Raw genomic sequence first — 19492 nt, 5'->3', positions numbered from 1 at the left:
AATAGTAGGGAAGGAAGAGAATGGGATTAAGGGAGGAGCACATAGGGAAGGGGAAGCTTCAAAGATAATAGTAATAGTCTTCTTTATGGTTTTTAGTTTTGTTTTGTTTTTTATTTTTTTAGGTAGGCTCCACACCTAGTGTGGAGCCCAACGCAGGGCCTGAATTCACAACCCTGAGATCAAGACCTGAGCCGAGATCAAAAGTCAGACACTCAACCAACTGAGCCACTGAGGTGCACAGGTAACAGTCTCCTTTAACTAGGCAGCAAGTATTGTGAATTTGTATTCCATTCTTTAAACTAAACTGTTATGTAAATGTTCTTTTGTAATTCAACTTCTAGCCTTGTTAATTCAATTTTAACCTTTTGTTGTATTTGTTAAAGCCTTTAACAAATATAGGGGCACCTGAGTGGTACAGTAGGTTAAGTGGCTGACTCTTGGTTTTGGCTCAGGTCATGCTCTTAGGGTTCTCAGCTCCAGCCCTGGGTGGGGATCCACACTCAGCATATAAGTCACTCAGCCTGCAAGTAAGCTAAAGTTTCTCTCTCCCTCTCTCTCTATTCCCTCCCCCACCCCCACTCACTCATTTGTGCCTTCCAGCTTTCAAATGGATAAATCAATCTTTTTTAAAAAAAAGCTTTAACAAATATAAAAAAAGAAATCTAGTATATATATCAAAGTATCATATGAAATATCAAATTTAAAATAAACAGGGTGTCTGGAGATGGTTGGGATCATTTGAACCTCAGATTGTTCACATGGCTATGAACCATAATATGGCTTTACAGACTTTCCCCATCCCTGCACCACTCTTGTGCCAACACAGCCTAAATGTGGGCAAACATCTCTTCTAACCAACATCCTTTCATTCTATAGGCAGAATTTAGACCACATGGAGCTTTAAAAGTCATAGCCCATGCTTAGCTAACACAGACAGGAAATCAATGTCTAGAGAGAGTAAGAGTGTCAAGTAGTCACTGACACATGCCCAAAGAAACTGCAAAGAACACAGCAAGAGTGTAGCCATGATCAATGTGGTTTAGAGTTTTGGTTTGGATACAATGAGGATCATTTTGTAGAATGACTTTCCACATGAAAATATCTGTTGTGAAGAAATGGTTTTTATGGACTTGAGCTTTGTTTTACAAGCTGAAAAAATAGAGAATGCATGTTATCAAAATAAAGAAGACTACAGTAAGTACCATTTAACAGTAGACAATTATTTTAGGGAAAGGTACTGGGTGTTTTGACTAAAAGGATCAAGGTATTTATGTAAGGTACTAAATATACTTTCATTCCAAATTTAATATTAAGTTAATCTTTGACTAGATAGGGAAAAGAGACTTTTAAAGCATTCTCTGGGTTAATTTATATCATTTTAATACAACTTCTTTGATCTGTATGTCAGTGTGCCAGAAGGAAAACAGGAGCCAAAAGTTCAGATATTTTTAAAAAATACCCCTTTAAAGAAAGCTGCAACACAAATAATAAAACATCCAAAATTGAGCAGTTTACCATGTCTTCTGGCTCAGGAATACTGATGCCATGGAAAAACTGGTTACTTTTGAAGATAGATTGATGTCTTGGGATTAGTTTTCCTGTAAAATACAAACCATGCAACTCATGATAAATTTAATAAAAATAAAGTGTTTAAATGGTTAACTTCTGAGGTCCAGATATATAAGAATACTAAACCAGATTATTCCTTCCAGATTTGGAAGGAATGAGTCGCTGCAAAAACATGCCTCCTCAGGGAAGGTCAGTTCTCCCATGCAACTCTTTTAGTCACCTGTGGCTCGGTCTGCCATGCAGCTCTCACCAAAAGAGTAGGTATGAAAACCATATTGAGGGCTTTACACACATGATCTCATAACTGTCTCACAGTAGTTGTTATTTTTAATTTGGAAAATGAGGCTCAGAAGCTTAATAACCTGTTTAAAGTCACATGGTCATTAAGAGACAGATGCAGGACTCACACTCAGGTCTGTCTAATGTCTGCTTAATGTAAATTTGCACAGTCCTTTTAGGAAATAAACCAAACAATATATACTTAAGGCATGGCTTGTGGTGATACTCTATCCTATATTTTTCATGCTGTGAGTTCTCCAGAAGAATGTGTTGGAACCAAACAGGGACCTTCATCAGACCAAACAGCAGTGTGGTTCCATTGCCTAGCAGCCATGCTGCCAGGATAGCCTACGGGAAGGAATTAATAAATACCTATTTTGTGTGTGGATGTATTGCTTTCCTTGAGTCCATGCTGTTTGGTGTAAAGCTATAGCTAACCTTCTGGTTACATCCTCTGCCAACTGCCACGGATGCTGACACATGGTGAAAACTTATGAAAAAGGCCCCTTGAGTCCCATTCCTGCTTTGCATGTAACTGTTATATGACTTCATGGAAGCTCCCTGAGCCTCAGTTTCCTCATTTGTAACACAGACACAATTAAAAATGTTATGTCCTTAATGGGTTTTTCTTAAGACTGGAGACACGTGTGTGAAAGTAATATGTAAATTCTTTTTTTTTTTTTTTTTATTTTTTTTTTTTAATTTTTTATTTTTTTTTAGTAATATGTAAATTCTAAAGTGCTATACAAAGGAACAGAGTTGAGTTGCAACAGAGACTGCAGAGCATACAAAACCTAAAATATTTATCATCGAGCGCTTTATAGAAAAGTCTGACCCTTGCTCTAGAGTTAGGGGGAAATCTCTTTTACAGTGGGCAGAAATAACATTTGATCAAATATCTCTTAGAGTCAGCTCTATGCAGATGACTCCTATCTTAGCCTGATACAGAAAGTAAGTATATAGCTTATTCCATGGCTAATTGACTTGACTTGGAAAGGTACCTGAGAGCTCCTCACTGAGAGGAGTTATGGCTCCGCATTGAGAAAATGGTTGGACTTTGGCTACAGCCCAGATCAAGCAACTGAGCAGCACTTTGGAGAAGCAAGAAAGCTCTCTTCATTACAGTGACGTCCTCTTCTATCACTGTAACAATTTAGCAACTCTGTAAGCCATAAAATGCAACTCATACCCAGTGTTCTGATGATCAGATAAAGCTGGTCCACATCTGATTTTCCAGGCCAGAGTGGCTGGCCTGTCTGAAGCTCTGCAAAAACGCAGCCAATAGCCCATATGTCTACTGAAGAACCATACTGTGTGTCTCCCACAAGAAGTTCAGGAGCTCGGTACCATCGGGTAGCGACATAGTCCGTGTAGGCGTCTCCTGGAACTGCAAATGCGTCAGTCAGATCAGGTGGGTCACATTCCTTTACCATGTGAATGACTCTGGGAGCTGGTCGGGCATTCAGGCAGGCTTCAGTGACTCTGAGGCCACAATACTCCTAACAGTTGAGGCAGTGAAGCACTAACTGTGTAAATACTTCCACTGTGTGCTCAGGTAGGAAAGTCAACTCCCAAGGGTCTTTCAGCTTAGCATCTATATCACCCTACATTTGGGGTGGGGGCAGGAGTGAGGGTTTCTGTAGTGTAACCTCAAGTTGAAACCAGCTTCCAAGTGTATCATGAAGCTACTTGCGTCTGGTCCTATCGGGATACTGATTCTGGGCGCAACCACCTCGTGGTGAGTTGTTGCTAATGCGTGTTTTTGCTTGCCCGACAATTCTAGATTCAGGGAGAAATAATGCTTTGTTCCCCTTGCCCTTTGATTCCCCACTGTTTGGGATGACTTCCTCTTTTCTTTTCTTTCTCTTCTTTCCCTTCCTTCCTTCCTCCCTCCCTCCCTCCCTCCCTCTTTTTTCTTTCTTTTTCTTTTTCTTTCTTTTCTTCTTTCTTTCTTTCTTTCTTTCTTTCTTTCTTTCTTTCTTTCTTTCTTTTCTCTCTCTCTCCTTCTTTTTTAGATTTTATCTATTTATTTGTGTGTGAGAGAGAGAGAGAGAGAGAACAAGTGAGAGCATGAGCCAGGGGCAGGAAGAGGGAGAAACAGGCACCCTGATGGGCAGGGAGCCTGCCCTGGGACTCAATCTCAGGACTCTGAGATCATGACCTGAGTCCCCTGGGCGCCCCCACTTCCTTTTCCTTAGCACTGTCTCTGAAGCCTCTCCTCAACTTTTGGTTTACTATTCTAGTTGCACCAACCCCATGTGGGGTTTTCATGACCTCTCTGGGGCACAGTAATGTCTCCCTCCAGGGAACCATCTGCATTCTTGCTTTGGTACTTCACTGTGAGCCATCTAGTTTTAGTCTTTTGTTTCTTGTACTTCAGATTATAAGTGCATGAAGAACAGAAATGCATCTTGTAATTCTTTTCCTCTATGAGGCAAAACACATGAATGCGACATGCAATAAATTTGAGTGGAGCGGAGCAGAGCTGTAGTGCAAACCAAGGTACTGGCTAAAAGGTAAACGTGAGCCTTTCTTCTTTGAATAATCACAGTGTCACATTTAGCATCTGTTCCATTTCTAAAGTAAGAGTTTATCTCATTTCATAATCATCTGAATTGGATGAGCAAGTGAAAAGTTGATACTTACTCAGAATTCGTGCAAACCCAAAGTCACAGATCTTGATTATCCCTTGCTTAGTTATTAGAATATTTTCAGGTTTTACATCTCTGTGAATACACTGTAAGATAATATTTGATTATTTCTTAGCATCATCAAAATGACAAAGCATAATAAACATTATTAGTTTAAATGATAAACACAGCTTATGAGATCAAAACAAATATGCTTTTCCTTCATTTTTCTAAAAGAACTTTAATTGGCAGGTTTTCACTTGTAAACCCTATCACACCAAAAGGAAAAAAAATCAAAATGCTGCTATGGAGGTGAAGAAATAAAACTATAATTGTTGGATAAGAAAACTTTTTTTCTTTGAGAAGGCAATGCCACACAATTATTTATTTTTTCTTTTCACTTTTTAAATATTTATTTATTTATCCAGAGGGGGGGAGGTGCAGAGACACAGGCAGAGGAAGAAGCAGGCTCCATGCAGGAAGCCTGACGCGGGACTTGATCCCAGGTCTCCAGGATCACACCCCAGGCTGCAGGCGGTGCTAAACTGCTGCACCACCAGGGCTGCCCCACACAATTATTTCTTCCACATTTTACTGGGCTCTACTTAAACTGTAAGAGGTAAAACCCTAGATGAGATTAGACTCCATCTACCTCTGGTAAGAACTGCTGCCCAAAAATCACAATTCAGTTAAGTAAGTATTGCAGATTTGGGAAACTGGAAAACACATGTGAATGATAGAAAACATTTCTTAGGGGGATCCCTGGGTGGCTCAGTGGTTGAGTGTCTGCCTTTGGCTCAGGGCATGATCCTAGAGTCCTGGGATTGAGTCCCACATCAGGCTCCCTGCATGGAGCCTGCTTCTCCCTCTGCCTATGTCCCTATGTCTCTGTCTCTGTCTCTCTCTCTCTCCCCGTGTCTCTCATGAATAAATAAATAAAATCTTAAAAAAAAAAAAAAGAAAACATTTCTTATAAATTGACTTATATAAAAAATTGGCTTATAATTAGAGCGACCATATTATTTATTGACCAAATTGGGAAGGGTAAAAGGATCTCTGTTAGTAATCAATGCCAGGACAACAGGAACAAACCACAAGGGTCCTGGGTAAGTTGGGAGCTATGGTCACCTACTTCTCTGGGTTCAGGGGATGAGGACCACTTCCACTCCCTCAGCAGGGAGCTAACCTGGAGGGATTAGCAGCTCTCCTGAGAGATGACCACACAGTGCTGTCTGCCGGGCTCCCTCCTAGGAGAGCAGGACACCATGAAGCATTCTCACATCACAGAGGCTCCTGCTATTTCTCTCTAGGTAGAGACCTGACAGTTTGCTGCATCACTGAAATGACCCTGAGTGGAGCATGGGCTCCTCGTTGGACATGCGAGGACCAGGCTGGGGTGAGGATGAAGGCTGAGTGAACCTCCCTCTTCCTTCTTCTAGAAATGGCTGCTCCATGTTCTCAGAAACTCTCTGAGAACACAGCTTAGGCCCTATTCCTCAGAACTTTATCTTTCCAGTCCTTTCTCCCAAACAAGCAAACATAAAATTGATGTTGTTCTTCTACAGATCAGCCCTCATATTGAGCTCTGTCCTTTTCAAAGTACTTGCACATGAATCATTTCATTCCTGCCACAATCTTGTGAATGCAAGACCCCTCTGACAGGGTCTCTGGAGGAAGTGTCACAGTAATTTGCTCCTTTTGCCTCACTCCTCTCCTGTGCCACTGGTCCCTTTATAAATTCCTGCTACATTGACAATTCTGAAATAATTTTTCTTTGCTTCTATTGGAGCTATCTGGGAAGAGAAAAGGCTGAATCCAAAATCATTTGAGGTCACAAAAATGGCAGTGGTAGTAGAAGTTTGTTCCTAGTTAGTCTCAATTACTGTCAACTGTCTCACGATTTGTATGACCAAAAGAAGAAAACTCTAGCCCTCTTTAATGTTCTAAGGCCTTAGATATTAATTTTTTAAAGATACATTGCTGTAATATAAACCAACATAGTTTTGAGATCCTATCTTTTAAGCAACACAGTTATGAAACTTGGATTAACACTGAGTTCTATTCACAATAGTTGGTGATTTACTAGGAATAGATTGTGTCCCTCAAAAGAGTTTGCATCAAATCCTATAATTTTTGGACTATGTGTGGCATTATCAAGCAGATGGACTTACACTGACACTTGTTTTTTGGCCTATTTAAATATGATTTTTGGATCTAATGCAAATCCATGCAAAATTTTTAGTAATTTATTTTCCAACCAAAAAATACAAAGGCAAATGAAGTATTGATGTGTCCCAAAGAAACAGAAAAAAAAATATGGGTGTAGGTGCAGGTAAGAGAAGCTACAAAATAATGAGGAATAGGATACTGAAGAAAGAAAAAGAGTAAGAATCTCTGGAATAGTAAGAAGTCAAGCATGGAGAATGGAAGCCGCTGAGTGAGTCACAGAATATTCACTTTCTCGGCTGCAAAGCCACACTCAGTGCTAACTCGGCAGTGCTTCTTGCAATCAGCTTACTTTCCACCAAAGAACAAGAAACCTGCAAGTCACTGTGACAGAAGCAGTTCTTTTTAATAACCTGGGTTGCATACACAGTTTTTAGAAAACATTGCTCATGTTGGGTTATTGTGGTTAATGTATAATCTCATTTTAACTGGCTCACAAGCCAACAAGAAAAGATATCCACGACTCTCAACTTTAAGAAACTCCAGAACTTTCACAAATTGCTTCTCATACAACCTGATCAAATAATAGTTTTCTTTCTTTCTTTTTAAATGTTTTACTTTTAAAGGAATCTTTACACTCAAAATGGCGCTCAAACTCATGATCCCAAGATCAAGAGTTGCTGGCTCTACCAACTGAGCCAGCCAGGTGTTCCTAAATAATAGTCTTGTTATCTGAGGTCATCCTCTTTGAGCTTTACAGATGGATACTAATACAGCAGTGAGGAAAAGGACCTCTTTCTTGACAGCCAGAACATTAATATGAAGAAGATGATGATGGATGTTGCAGCCCAATACACACACATCTTTGAAGTCACTGTAGTTTTGGCATTTTGAGATAAAGTTCTTTTTGTCTAATATATCAAATATATAAAAATCCATGAGTTCATAATGATACTAAATGGGTCACTTTAGTTAACTCATTCTAGCAATATTATTGGGTGAGAAAGAACAAAATGAGTAGGTATTTTCTTAAGTCCAGTGCTTCTCAAAATTTAATGTGCACATGAATCTCCTAGAGATCTTATTAAAATGCAAATTCTGGTTCAGTAGATCTAGGGTGGGCCTGAGATTCTTCATTTCTAATGAGCTCCCAGGTGGTCTCTGTTAACTACACTTTGAGTAACAAGGTCTTAATTCCTTACTACTTTAACCTTCCTTGTCTTAGTTCGGATCACCACTCTGGAGATAATAAGCAGTCATGGTCCCCATAGGTTGAAAGTTGTGAATTTTCAGCAACACCATTGGGTTTGATTGCCCTATCTGTTCTTTGAGAGTATCATGAGGGTTCCTTTAAAAATAAGGGGGGGGGGGGGTAAAGGTTTTAGATGTAGTATTGTAACAGTTTATATATGACCTAAATTTTTTCCTTTGCATGCATTTTAGTAATAGATAAAATAAGAAGATACACAAAGGCTTACCATAGCATAAGAAAATGAGATAACCAGAGTTCAGAAGTAATTCCCATGTTGAAGGAGGGAAGTGTGTCTGAAATCTTTTTTTTTAAAGATTTATTTATTTATTCATGAGAAAGAGAGAGAGAGAGGCAGAGACACAGGCAGAGGGAGGTACAGGCTCCATGCAGAGAGCCCGACGAAATTATCCATTTGTAATAGAGGTCATGGATTATCAATTGGAGGTTTTAAAACTTAAGATACAGAACATGTTCTGAGCAGAGAAATGATGGTAGTTGCACTGAGCGATAATAATGTTTGGTTCTGCTGGAAATTATAAGTCACAATTAGGTAGGTAAGCTGATTGATTGATTCATTCATTCATCTAGTTATTCTTTTTTTTTTTTTTTTTAAATTTTTTTAAATTTATTTATGATAGTCACAGAGAGAGAGAGAGAGAGAGAGGCAGAGACACAGGCAGAGGGAGAAGCAGGCTCCATGCACCGGGAGCCCGATGTGGGATTCGATCCTGGGTCTCCAGGATCGTGCCCTGGGCCAAAGGCAGGCGCCAAACCGTTGCGCCACCCAGGGATCCCCATCTAGTTATTCAACAAATATTTATTGAGTGAGCACCTTTTATATAAGACCATGCGGGATCCCTGGATGGCGCAGTGGTTTGGCGCCTGCCTTTGGCCCAGGGCACGATCCTGGAGACCTGGGATCGAATCCCACGTTGGGCTCCCGGTGCATGGAGCCTGCTTCTCCCTCTGCCTGTGTCTCTGCCTCTCTCTCTCTCTCTCTCTCTCTCTCTCTCTCTCTCTGTGTGTGACTATCATAAATAAATAAAAATTAAAAAAAAAAAAGAAGACCATGCTAGATGTTGAAGAGATACAAAGGTAAATCAGCCTCGATATTGCATTCAAGTTTATAAACTAGTACACAGGAAAGTGTCTGATAATAGAGATAAAGGACAAACACTATGGTAAACAGAATTTTCAAAAATAATTTTAACTACCCATAACACTCCTAAAAGAACCTTAGGTAAACTTTAATACTTCTGATAGCATGATGGAAAGCAACAGAGATGTGGTTTTAATTCAGCATCATCTTTAGTAAGTATTTGAAAGCATTTGCATCATGAAAACCAGACTTATGTATTTTGTGAACAGTATTTATCTATATTTTTTATTTTTATTTTTTTTAAGTAGGCTCCATGCCCAGCATGGAGCCCAATGTGGGGCTTGACCTCACAACCCTGAGATCAAGACCTGAGCTGATATCAAGAGTCAGGCGCTGAGGGGATCCCTGGGTAGCTCAGTGGTTTAACCCCTGCCTTCGGCCCAGGGCGTGATCCTGGAGTCCTGGGACTGAGTCCCACATTGGGCTCCCTACATGGAGCCTGCTTCTCCCTCTGCCTGTGTCTCTGCCTCTCTCTCTCTCTCTCTCTCTCTGTCTCTCATGAATAAATAAATAAAATCTTAAAAAAAAAGTCAGGTGCTGAACTGAATGAGTTGCCCAGGTATCCTAACAAAATACTTTATTTAAAATATAAGCTTTTGATTGATCCTAACAAACTCTTCATTGACTTTCTTAAAACTAAAAGAAGCTTCCCCTAAGTATTGAAATTTATTTCCATGATTTTGCATTCTTTTCCAGCAATCCTAGACTATGTTAGACATGCTACTGACATCAACATTGACCATATGGTAGTCTGTATCCTTGCTCAGGCACTGCCTCTGTCTAGGTACCAACTCAAAAGGTCTAGAGTTATTGTTTAAAAACTATCATTATATTAAAAGTCTCTCAAAGACAACTTAAAGAAGTTCCCACTGGTCCAAGATGGGACAATTTGAATGTTAGAGAGAATGACAATTGCAAAGGATTGAAACACATCAATGATATAAGATCCGTAAGTTTGTAATGATGCCTATATTCCCCTAAAATCTTCATTGTTCACTCTTGGAGGTTGCTAAGATACCAACTTATCACTGTTTGTGTTAGCAAATAAAGGAATAATCACATCTTTATCTTATTGTATTTTACTGTAGCCAGAGTCCTTGAGGGTTGGTTCTTCTCCATAAAATTCGAATTAATAAATGCAGAAGAAATAACAGATTTTGAAAATCGCCATCTTTTAACCCTAATGAAATACTAGATATAGGCAATAAACAACAATGGATGCTAAAGCCATCAAGTAAAAAGGCTGACCAGGAAATTAATAATGGAGAGGATCAAACTAATAGCTCTTGAGTCCACTAATCTATTTTAAGATTATCAAAAGTGGAACAAGCTGACATATGCCTTGTGATGTTAACACAAGACATGTACATGTACAGCATTATATATGAAATATTCTTGTTTGAAAAACTGAACCTGAAATTATCAAGAGTCTAGACACAATACCAATTTACTAGAAATACAGGGAAAGAACAAGTTAAATGACACAGGAAGCAATCAGCCGCAAGGATCTCTGGAACACAGTAGTATTCCAAGTGTATTTCTTGGACCTGCAGCTTCAGTATTAACTGGGCAAAGGTTAGAAATGCAAATTCTTGGGGCCCTACCTCGGACCTCTGGAATCAGAAACTCTGAAGGGGCGGGGGCAGCAAACTCTATCTTAATGAGACCTCCAAGGCAGTTGATGTATGGTCAGGTTTGAGAACTATGGATCTAGAAAACTAACAATAAAAATTAAAAAAAAAAAGATAGAGGAAGGGGGCCTGTTAGAGAACAAAGGACTCAGAAAACATTAAAAACAAAATCAAATCAAGTGCCATGCGGAGTTACACCGCTGCTATCCTGCAAACTTATTTAACCCACTTTAAAAATGATCACAGGAATCTCCAATAGGATGGCAAAAGGAACATTAAGTTTACACAAGCTTTTAATTCATAAGGATTTACTAATTTGGTTCTCATGGAAATTGGGGAGAAAAAAAAAGCCAGATTGCATTCCCTATATTCTGTGACTGTCTTCCTTTCCCTCCATCCTTAGATCTTTAAAGCGATCCCTGAGCTTTTTAGAAGAAAAGAAGAAATTAACAAATATATTGGAAAATGTTACTTACGTTATGTTTATGACAGAAATTAAGAGCTTGAAGTGTTTGCCATAATACACTTTTGATCACTCCATCAGCAACTCTAGGGGAAAGAAAATGAAAATGGAAATGAAAACTCCTAAGATAGAGTCAGGCGTGGGTGCTGGGAACAGAAATGGAGTGGGTAGGGCTTGCCATGGCCAACAAACACGGTGCAAAGGGTGTGCTGGAGATATTTTATTTGAATGTGTTAATGAAAATTGCTTTACTATGTTTTCATTATAGATAATTTTCTCTTGCAATTTGAAAATTTTAGATCTGTAGAAATGATATATGCTTATCACAAAAATCAAACTGTATCGAAACATAAAGGAATAGAAAGTATTGACTCAAAACTTGCTACCCCAAACTAATTGCTATAATGTACAGTGGTTGTCTCTTCAGGTACCTGTATCTCTCCCTCTGTCTCTCTGCATTTTTAACTTTAATTTTCTGAGAGAGAGAGAGAGAGAGAATAAGAGTGAGTGAGTGTGGGGGGAAGGAATAAAGGGAGAGAAAAAATCTTAAGCATGCTCCATGCCCAGCACAGAGCCCAACGTGGGGCTTGATCTCACGACCCTGAGATCATGACCTGAGCCGAAATCAAGAGTCAGACACTTAACCAACTGAGCCCCAAAGGTGCTCCTTTAATTTTAAATAAATGCATTCATATGGCTCAAAATTTAAAGAGTATAAAAGTATATCCACGAAGAAAAGTCTTCCATACCTGGGTAGTCCAACATTTCAATCTCTGCAACCTCCCCCACCTCTTTCAGAAACCTTTTATGCATAGGGGTATAAACACTAATGCATCTACATCTATTTCGTGGTCTCATTATATGGATGTGTCATAATTTACTTACTTAGTTCCCACTGGTGAGCAATTAGGTTGACTCAGTTTTATTCCTAGAAACATTTCAATGAATATCCATAATCATTCATCTTATTACAGTTGTGCAATTATCTTTTTAGGGTGAGTTCCAGAAATGGGATTTCCAGAACCAATGGAGGGCACATTTTACATTTTGATCCTGCAGGTATGACCTTCAGGTAATCTGAAACCTGGTTTTGCAGGAAGGAAGGCATACTTGAAGACTGGCTTCCAGCAGTTTGGTGGTAAACACATTCGAGTAGGTGCTGTAGTTGTGTAACAGTTTCTCATACCTGGTAAGCAGGAAGGTACGCAGCCGGGGCCAGCCAGGGAGCACACACATCCCCTGAGAAGGGGAGGCTGGGTGCTTCTTGTCCCTGCAGAATCCTGGAAGTACTGGAAGGTATTTTCCCCTGCAGAACTGGGGATCTGGGCAACTTACATTCTGCCTGGGAGTAGTCTACTTTGTCTAACCATCTCTATAAAATATAGCAATTACATTCCTTTTAACTTTCTGTTGGTATCTTTCCATTCATCACTGTCCCATGATGTGCCTTCAGTTACAGACTGCCAAGCTACCTTGTCTAAAAAAGGTTATGCCCATTTACACGCCCACCAAACATCTGTGCATTAAAGTCCCTGTTTCCTCATTGTCTTGCCAACATCCGGTTTTGCCAATGTCATGTTTGCCAAACTGTGGTTAAAATAAAAAGATAGCTCATTTTGGTTTTCTTTCGCATTTCACTATTGGTGACTTTTGTTTTCACATGTTTATTGGACATTACGTTTTTTCTTTTGTGTACTTCCTGCTCATGGCCTTTGTGTCTTTTTTGGCTATTTGTTTACTTATTTAAAAACTGATTCATGAAGACTTGATATATATATATCGGATTCTGCATATGTGCTGCAATATCCACATGTTGTTTGTTTTTCAACCCTGTTCATGGGAATGAGGCTGCTGTTTACAGGTTTGAAAATCTGAAACACAAGATGTCTTTTGAAGATTTTTTTTTAAAGATTTTATTTATTTATTCCTGAGAGACACAAGAGAGAAGCAGAGACATAGACCGAGGAAGAAGCAGGCTCTTCACAGGGAGCCCAATGTGGGACTCAATTCCTGGACCAGGATCACGCCCTGAGCCAAAGGCAGATGCTCAACTGCTGAGCCACCCAGGTGTCCCTGAAGAACTTTTTAGTTAAAAAATTTTAAATTATCTAATATTAGATGTGTTTGGAATATCTAATATTCCAAATACCCCCATCACTTGGCCTTAATGTTTTATCACATTTGGAAATTTAAATCATATGTTTAGATCAGTTTTTAAAAACTAAACTCATCCTGTAGGTGTAGCTGGTCTTACAGAGGAGTGGGATGGCCTATGTATGACATAGGCATGGCATTAGCTAGAAGACCTCACCAGGAGGAGCTACAGTACATGCTGAGAAACAGCAACAAGTACATGGGGGTATTTTTCGCAGGGCAGTTTTCTGATTTCAGGTCACAATTATGGGGGCACATTCTTGATATCCATGGTCTGGGGGAAGCTCTTTGACTCCAGTTCTTCTGATTATTAAATATTACTAATTTTGAAAGCCCCTAGTTCTCAGTATTAAATCCCTTTCCACTGCAAGTATATAGGGCCATTTCTATTTCCTGTCTCTTATAAAAACAATCAAGCAATGTCGTCTCCAGCTTGGTTCTAGGCAAAGAGGGGAGAAAGATCAGGTTATGTCAAAATTCAGAGACAAAAGAATAGTACAGCCATTTTGAACACTATGAGGCAAGGTTCAAATCCCGGCTGAGCTCTTTCCAAGTTTTATAACTCTGGGCAAGTTACTTGTGCCTGCAGTTTTTCCCATGTGTAAAAATGGAACAATGCCCCATGAGTTTATTGAGAAGACTATTCCTGGGCATCCGGGTGGCTCAGTCGGTTACATATCTGCCTTCGGCTCAGGTCATGATCCCAGACTCCTGGGATCAAACCCCAGGGGGGAATCTGCTTCTCCCTTTCCCTGCTGTTCTCCCTGCTTGTGCTCTCTCTAATAAATAAAATCTGAAGAGGAAGAGGAGGAGGAAGAGGAAGGAGAGGAAGGAGAAGACGATGATGATGACTATCCCCTAAGAGTCTGGGTTTTTATCTCTCCATAGGTTTAGGAAATGAGGGTCTGGGATCAGGTGAGACCAGTAGATAGGACTGAGACCCTGTACAAAGACAAGAAGAACCCCAAGAGAATAGCAGTAAGAAAGAACAGGGAGTGTATGAGAAACAGTTAGGAAGCCAGTGTGGTCAAAGCATGAGTGAAGAAGTTGGTGAGATTGGCAGGAGCCAAAGCACAGAGGGCCTTACAGATCTGGGTAAGTAGTTTGAATTTTATTCTAAGTCTAAGGGAAAGCCATTGAAAGGACTCAAGGTGGCAAGTGGCATAACATGGAGAATGGATTTCTGGGGTCAGAGTGGATACAGGAAGGTTGAATAGGTGGCAAATTTAATGATGCAGGTGAGATCTGGTGATTTTGATTAGAGTGGTGGTGGTAGAGGGAAGGGAAATGGATTTCAGTCCTTGTGAGGGACTGTTAAGAGAAACACGCAGCCCAATTCATGTAGAAACGTAATGCTGGGCAGGATGTAAGGACTGCAGGTCTGGGGGATCAAGTCCTGGAATTTGGAGATAGGGGCAAGGGTTCAAAGACTGGTAGAACCAAGGTTTCTAGTGTTAATAACATGGAATCCAGCATGAACGAATGCCAAAGGAAAGTCCTGGGTTCTTGCTATGGATGAAGAATGTTTGTTTTGTGGCATCTCATGGGAAGTGTCATGGTTCTGCTCTACACAGAACAGCTCAGATTTCGAGAAAGCAGGTTCCATCATAGGCAACACAACATATATTCAAAATACCAGCTACAAACAAATACCATTTGTCTTACAAGGAGAAGATAGTTATCAAAGACAGATTCACACAGTGCTCATTCCAGAAAGATAGAGGATTGCAACATTATTCAGCCAAAGGCAGCATGTTTCAAAGTGTTTTGAAGTGAAATCAAACCTTCAGAAGTCAACTGACACTCAGTGTTCAGGTATTATACCCTGGGTAAGTGCAGAAACAAATACTGCAAGGAATAGTGAAGGCCTGAGAGCAAAAACCAGACATCCTTACTCAAGATTGAAGAAGGGTGTCATGATTGGGAAATTCAGACTGGATTGCTCAGGGACTGCTCTCTTGGGTCACTGAGACGAATCCGAATGCTGACATCAGGACTCATCATCTTTGCTTTAATTTGTTATACAACTTCACATAGGAAAACCTGATTTCATTGTCACTACCCGAGTAACACTGCCACTTCAGTAACCTCCTCCCCATTGATCTCCTCCCATAGGCCCACAGATACTCCACTTTGGCCCCATTGGTTTCTGTGGTTCCCTGAACATGCCAGGCTTGTTCACACCTCCAGATCCTTGTGTTTATTGTTCGTTCTCCTCCCCTCCCTATGCATTCTCTAACCCCTCCCTGTGTTTTCTTTCAATTCAAGGACTTTGTCTTATTCACTGTTGTAGCCCTGCGGGTACCTAGAATGGTACCTGGTATCTAATAGGTACTTCACTAACCTTGTTTTACAGGCACTCTGGAAATTTTATAAACCAGCACCCTATAATAAATCCTTTTCATTTAAACTAGCTGGAGTGAATTCTGTTGTTGAATCCTGACTGGTTCAGAAGATGATACCAGAAGCGTTTGTGGGCAGGACACCAAGGCCTTGGGAATTGGGGACTGGCTATCTGATTTAATTGGGTCTAAAGGCGGGAGAACCTGAGTACCACTGGCAACTGGACTAAGTGGTAGAGAGACAAAACAATTGTTAAATCATCATCTGTGGTCATTTGGAATAAAATGCCCATTCAAGGCAAGCCTTTGGCGGACTGAATGTGACAGAACAACATGGGAAACATAAATAATAAAAGGAAAGTGGAGCAGGTTGGCTTTTTCTAACTTCATGAGAAATTTTTAAGAAGGATAGGGTTAGGGATTTAATATCTTTGTTCAAGACCCACTTAGGAAGCCAGGAGTTTCAATGCTTGCCCTAAAAAATCCCTTTATTAATTGTGTGTGTAGAACTCACTTCATGGACCTTTAGGGATAACATGAAATGACTGAAAAATCAAACCAAGGAGAATAATCCTGCAGGGTGTTAAGTGATAAGATAGATTTAACTTACATGAGGTTAATTAATTTCTCAATTAACTGAGAAAGAGCTATCTCTATTTCAAGAATTGAAATGTGACACTCAGGTGTATTTATATAGCTAAGAGCACCCCAACTTCCCACCAAACATCCCGTCTCATGCAAACTGGTCCCCAAACTTGTATGATGAGGCTGGTTTTGCCTTGACAGAAACCCTCTAATGTTCTCACTTGAGGAAGCTGTGTTGCACGGGGATAACCATTCTTCTCAAGGCTCGTCTCCCCAACACTTCTCAAGGTCTCCAAACCTTGAGACCTTATCTAAAGTCAGATTTCAGGATGTCCCATGGGGCCTATTACAAAGTCAAACAGAGGAAGAGGTTTATGCAGCCAAAAGAACTATAAGATGTTGCTAATTTCCAATGGGGAATGCCTATGAGAATGGATTTCATTGATGTAGGACCAGAGAGGAAGAATCATAATTTTATATTGGACTGATTATTATAATATGGACACACTTACTAGAGATTCTAGTTTCAACAGACTACCTGGAACAGCTAGGAATGAATCTAGCTGATTACTAAACTGGTTGATTAAAACCTGGCTAAATGGTTGCCTATGGCAATTGAAGTTGAATGCTAGAAATCATTAGTAAAATGAGGAGGAGGAGATCCAAAGATCTGAGGAGATAGAGTGTTGGAGAGGATTTTTCATTCGCAACATGCTCATCTACCTCTCAACTGTGCCTCCTCAAGGTGTTTAATGGTAGTGCCAATCTATGCTCTTCTCCAAACGCATGGTATGGCTTTCAGTTTTCTATTTTGGTAAAGAAGCAGAAGCATACCAGCCAATTGTACCAGGCTCTTCCTACCACCATAGTTTTCATTCCTTGGATCAAAGCCAGCTGGCTTCCCACCACCTCCCCCTCTCCCTTCTTCTAGTGTATTCATTTCAACTATCCAGGTAGGAAATGGGAAAAAAATCCCAAGGATGGATCTGTGGACCTACTAGGACAACTGTGAGATGGATTTGAGTCAAGATTTCATTTACCACCAGACTTAACGCTTCCTGCTTTCCATCCTCTAAACTGACCGCAGTGTCTTTCAAGGTCACTGGTCACTGGTTTTACCTCAGAGCCTTGTCCAGTAATTCCTGAAATATAGGGTATTTCTCTTTTCCCAGTGTGCAACTGTCCTGGTAAATGGCTACAGACTACTTTGGGGCAGGCTAAGAGGAGAATTAATTACAGATGTGTGATGTTATTGCAGGGCCATTCCTCAAGGACAGCCATCTTCCCTTGAGTCACCAGGTACTGGTTCTGTGAACTGGTTATTGTGGTGACTCAAGTCAAGCCTCTCACCAGTTTTATAGAACAAACAGAACCTTAGCAGTCTGCCCTTTTATTTTGGTTTGAGAGACTCTATGGTCAATTAGGCCATTTTGATCAATCACCCTTGGCTCTGTTGCCTGTTACAACAATTCTGAAAATGAACAACTACTATTTGGCCGCTGTCATCCAGGGATCTCATCATCCCCACTGAAATCAGGAAGCCATTTCAAAGAAAGGCTCTCCCTACACTTCATTATCTGGGACATGATGCTTGTGCAACCCTCACTGATGTATTTCTCGGTACTCATGATTCACAGTCAATTTTCTACCAAACCACACCCTGTCTTATGGGAATTTTTCTATGAACAGTTAAGTGAGAGAGAAATTCAAACCTTTTATATGTCAATTATACCTCAATAAAGCTAAAGTTAAAAAAAAAGAAAAAGAAACTGAAGAAGCCTGACTTACATATATACATAATGTGCTACTGTCAGCCAGAAGTGGAATGGACAGCTGTAGTTTTATAAACCCACTAGCTTTATAATACTATAATCACTTATAATTGTTCCTTTGCATTTCTGATTCCTCATTAGATCTTAATCTTCTTGAAGGCAGGATTATTCCATTATACATAGTGCAAGGGGAAGGAAAATCCTTCCTCTGGCAGGGACGCAATTTCCCTCACATAACCAATTAACTTGCCCATTGTACTTACTATAGAACACAGCAGGGTCTTAGAGAATGGGACTAGATTATTTTAAGTTTAATCAGGTGATGCCAGTTTCAGCTGCTGTACATACATGTAGTTTCTTTACTTGAGCAAATCCAGCCCAGTCTCAGTACCCAGTACTCAGCATGCAGCTATTGATCTAACAAGTGATTTTTTTTTCTATCCAAACAGAAGACACCAAAGGTTTTATCTGGCAGAGGAAGCAGTACATTTTCACCATCTTAGTGTTAAATCAGCTCTTCTTAATGATACGATTTAGTGCTTGGATCTCTCTTGGTCATCAGCTCACCATCCCACAGCTCAGCCTACCTGTCCACTATATTGATTGCCTCATAGCTGCACACCAGTTATTTATCCAAACTGTGAATTTACTCCATTAAGCAATGGCTCAAACAGGGTTGGTATGTGTGCAGTCTGGTTGTTTACCTGTTTCTATTCACTGGTTTTACACTCTCTTTGTTATTACTTAAGTGGGTTTTAAGAAGGGAGTGAAGATAGATGGATGTTTTAAATTAATCATTGTTATGCAGAAGTACCCTGCATTTCATAAAAAGAGTGGCAGGTTCTGCACTGTTCTCCTATGTAGATCCAAGTCTCAGGGTGGACCAAAAGCACATGTATGCACTAGCCCTGCTAAATACACTTATAAAACTTAAAAGAGTGGAAAGTAGGTAGTTCAGAGATCCTTGTGAGGGTAGCTCAGTTGGAAGAGTGTGAGACTCCTGATCTCTCAGGGTCATGAGTTTGAGCCCCACATTGGGTATAGAGATTAAATAAATAAAACTTAAAAAAAAAAAAGAGCGCACGAGAGAGATCCTGTGGTTGCTAAATACACTGTATGAAAGATTACTTGACTATGTTTTGCTCCTTCTTGCTGTGCATTCCTCCCATGACTGTCCATCTGGCCAACTCTTCCCTTTGTAAAGTCTAAGGCTAAACACTTCCTTCTCTGCAGAAACTTCCCTGATTCCCCAGGACTGGCAGATGTTGCAGTTGCACCAACATTAACCCAATCAACATTGCCATTTATAACTGCTATTCTGAGTATATGTCTCTCGATTCAATTTTAAGCTTCTTGAGGGCAGGACTGAGCCACTATATCTTTGTATCCTCTGCACCAGAAGTCCTCAATAAGTTATTTCTGAAGTGAATGAATACAAGAATGGTGCACACTGAGGAAGCTGTTAAGATTAATTAGATTTGAATTCTGCT

General features: G+C 40.1%; 1 protein-coding gene and 1 long non-coding RNA gene across 7 annotated transcripts in view; one reads left to right on the top strand and one right to left on the bottom strand.

Moving 5' to 3' along the window:
• The window catches only part of CDKL4 (cyclin dependent kinase like 4), a 53941-nt gene that overhangs the window by 12207 nt on the left and 22242 nt on the right, over nt 1-19492 (bottom strand). For all 5 annotated transcript variants that reach the window (XM_041756865.1, XM_041756864.1, XM_041756866.1 and 2 more), the window contains 4 exons: nt 11163-11235; nt 4495-4585; nt 3038-3235; nt 1516-1598 (listed from right to left, as the gene is read on the bottom strand). In XM_041756865.1, the coding sequence (XP_041612799.1) occupies nt 1516-1598; nt 3038-3235; nt 4495-4585; nt 11163-11235 (445 nt within the window). The remainder of the gene's footprint in view (nt 1-1515; nt 1599-3037; nt 3236-4494; nt 4586-11162; nt 11236-19492) is intronic.
• Nucleotides 3122-7043, top strand: LOC121491702. Of its 2 annotated transcripts, none has more exons than XR_005988023.1 (3): nt 3122-3259; nt 4229-4350; nt 5789-7043. It is a non-coding gene; the product is annotated as an uncharacterized LOC121491702 (long non-coding RNA). The 2 variants fall into 2 exon arrangements; XR_005988024.1 differs by having other exon boundaries at nt 4229-4364.

This window comes from Vulpes lagopus, chromosome 5 (assembly GCF_018345385.1).
Source record: "Vulpes lagopus strain Blue_001 chromosome 5, ASM1834538v1, whole genome shotgun sequence".
Classification (NCBI taxonomy): Eukaryota; Metazoa; Chordata; class Mammalia; order Carnivora; family Canidae; genus Vulpes; species Vulpes lagopus.
This window is presented reverse-complemented; position numbering and strand designations above follow the sequence as displayed.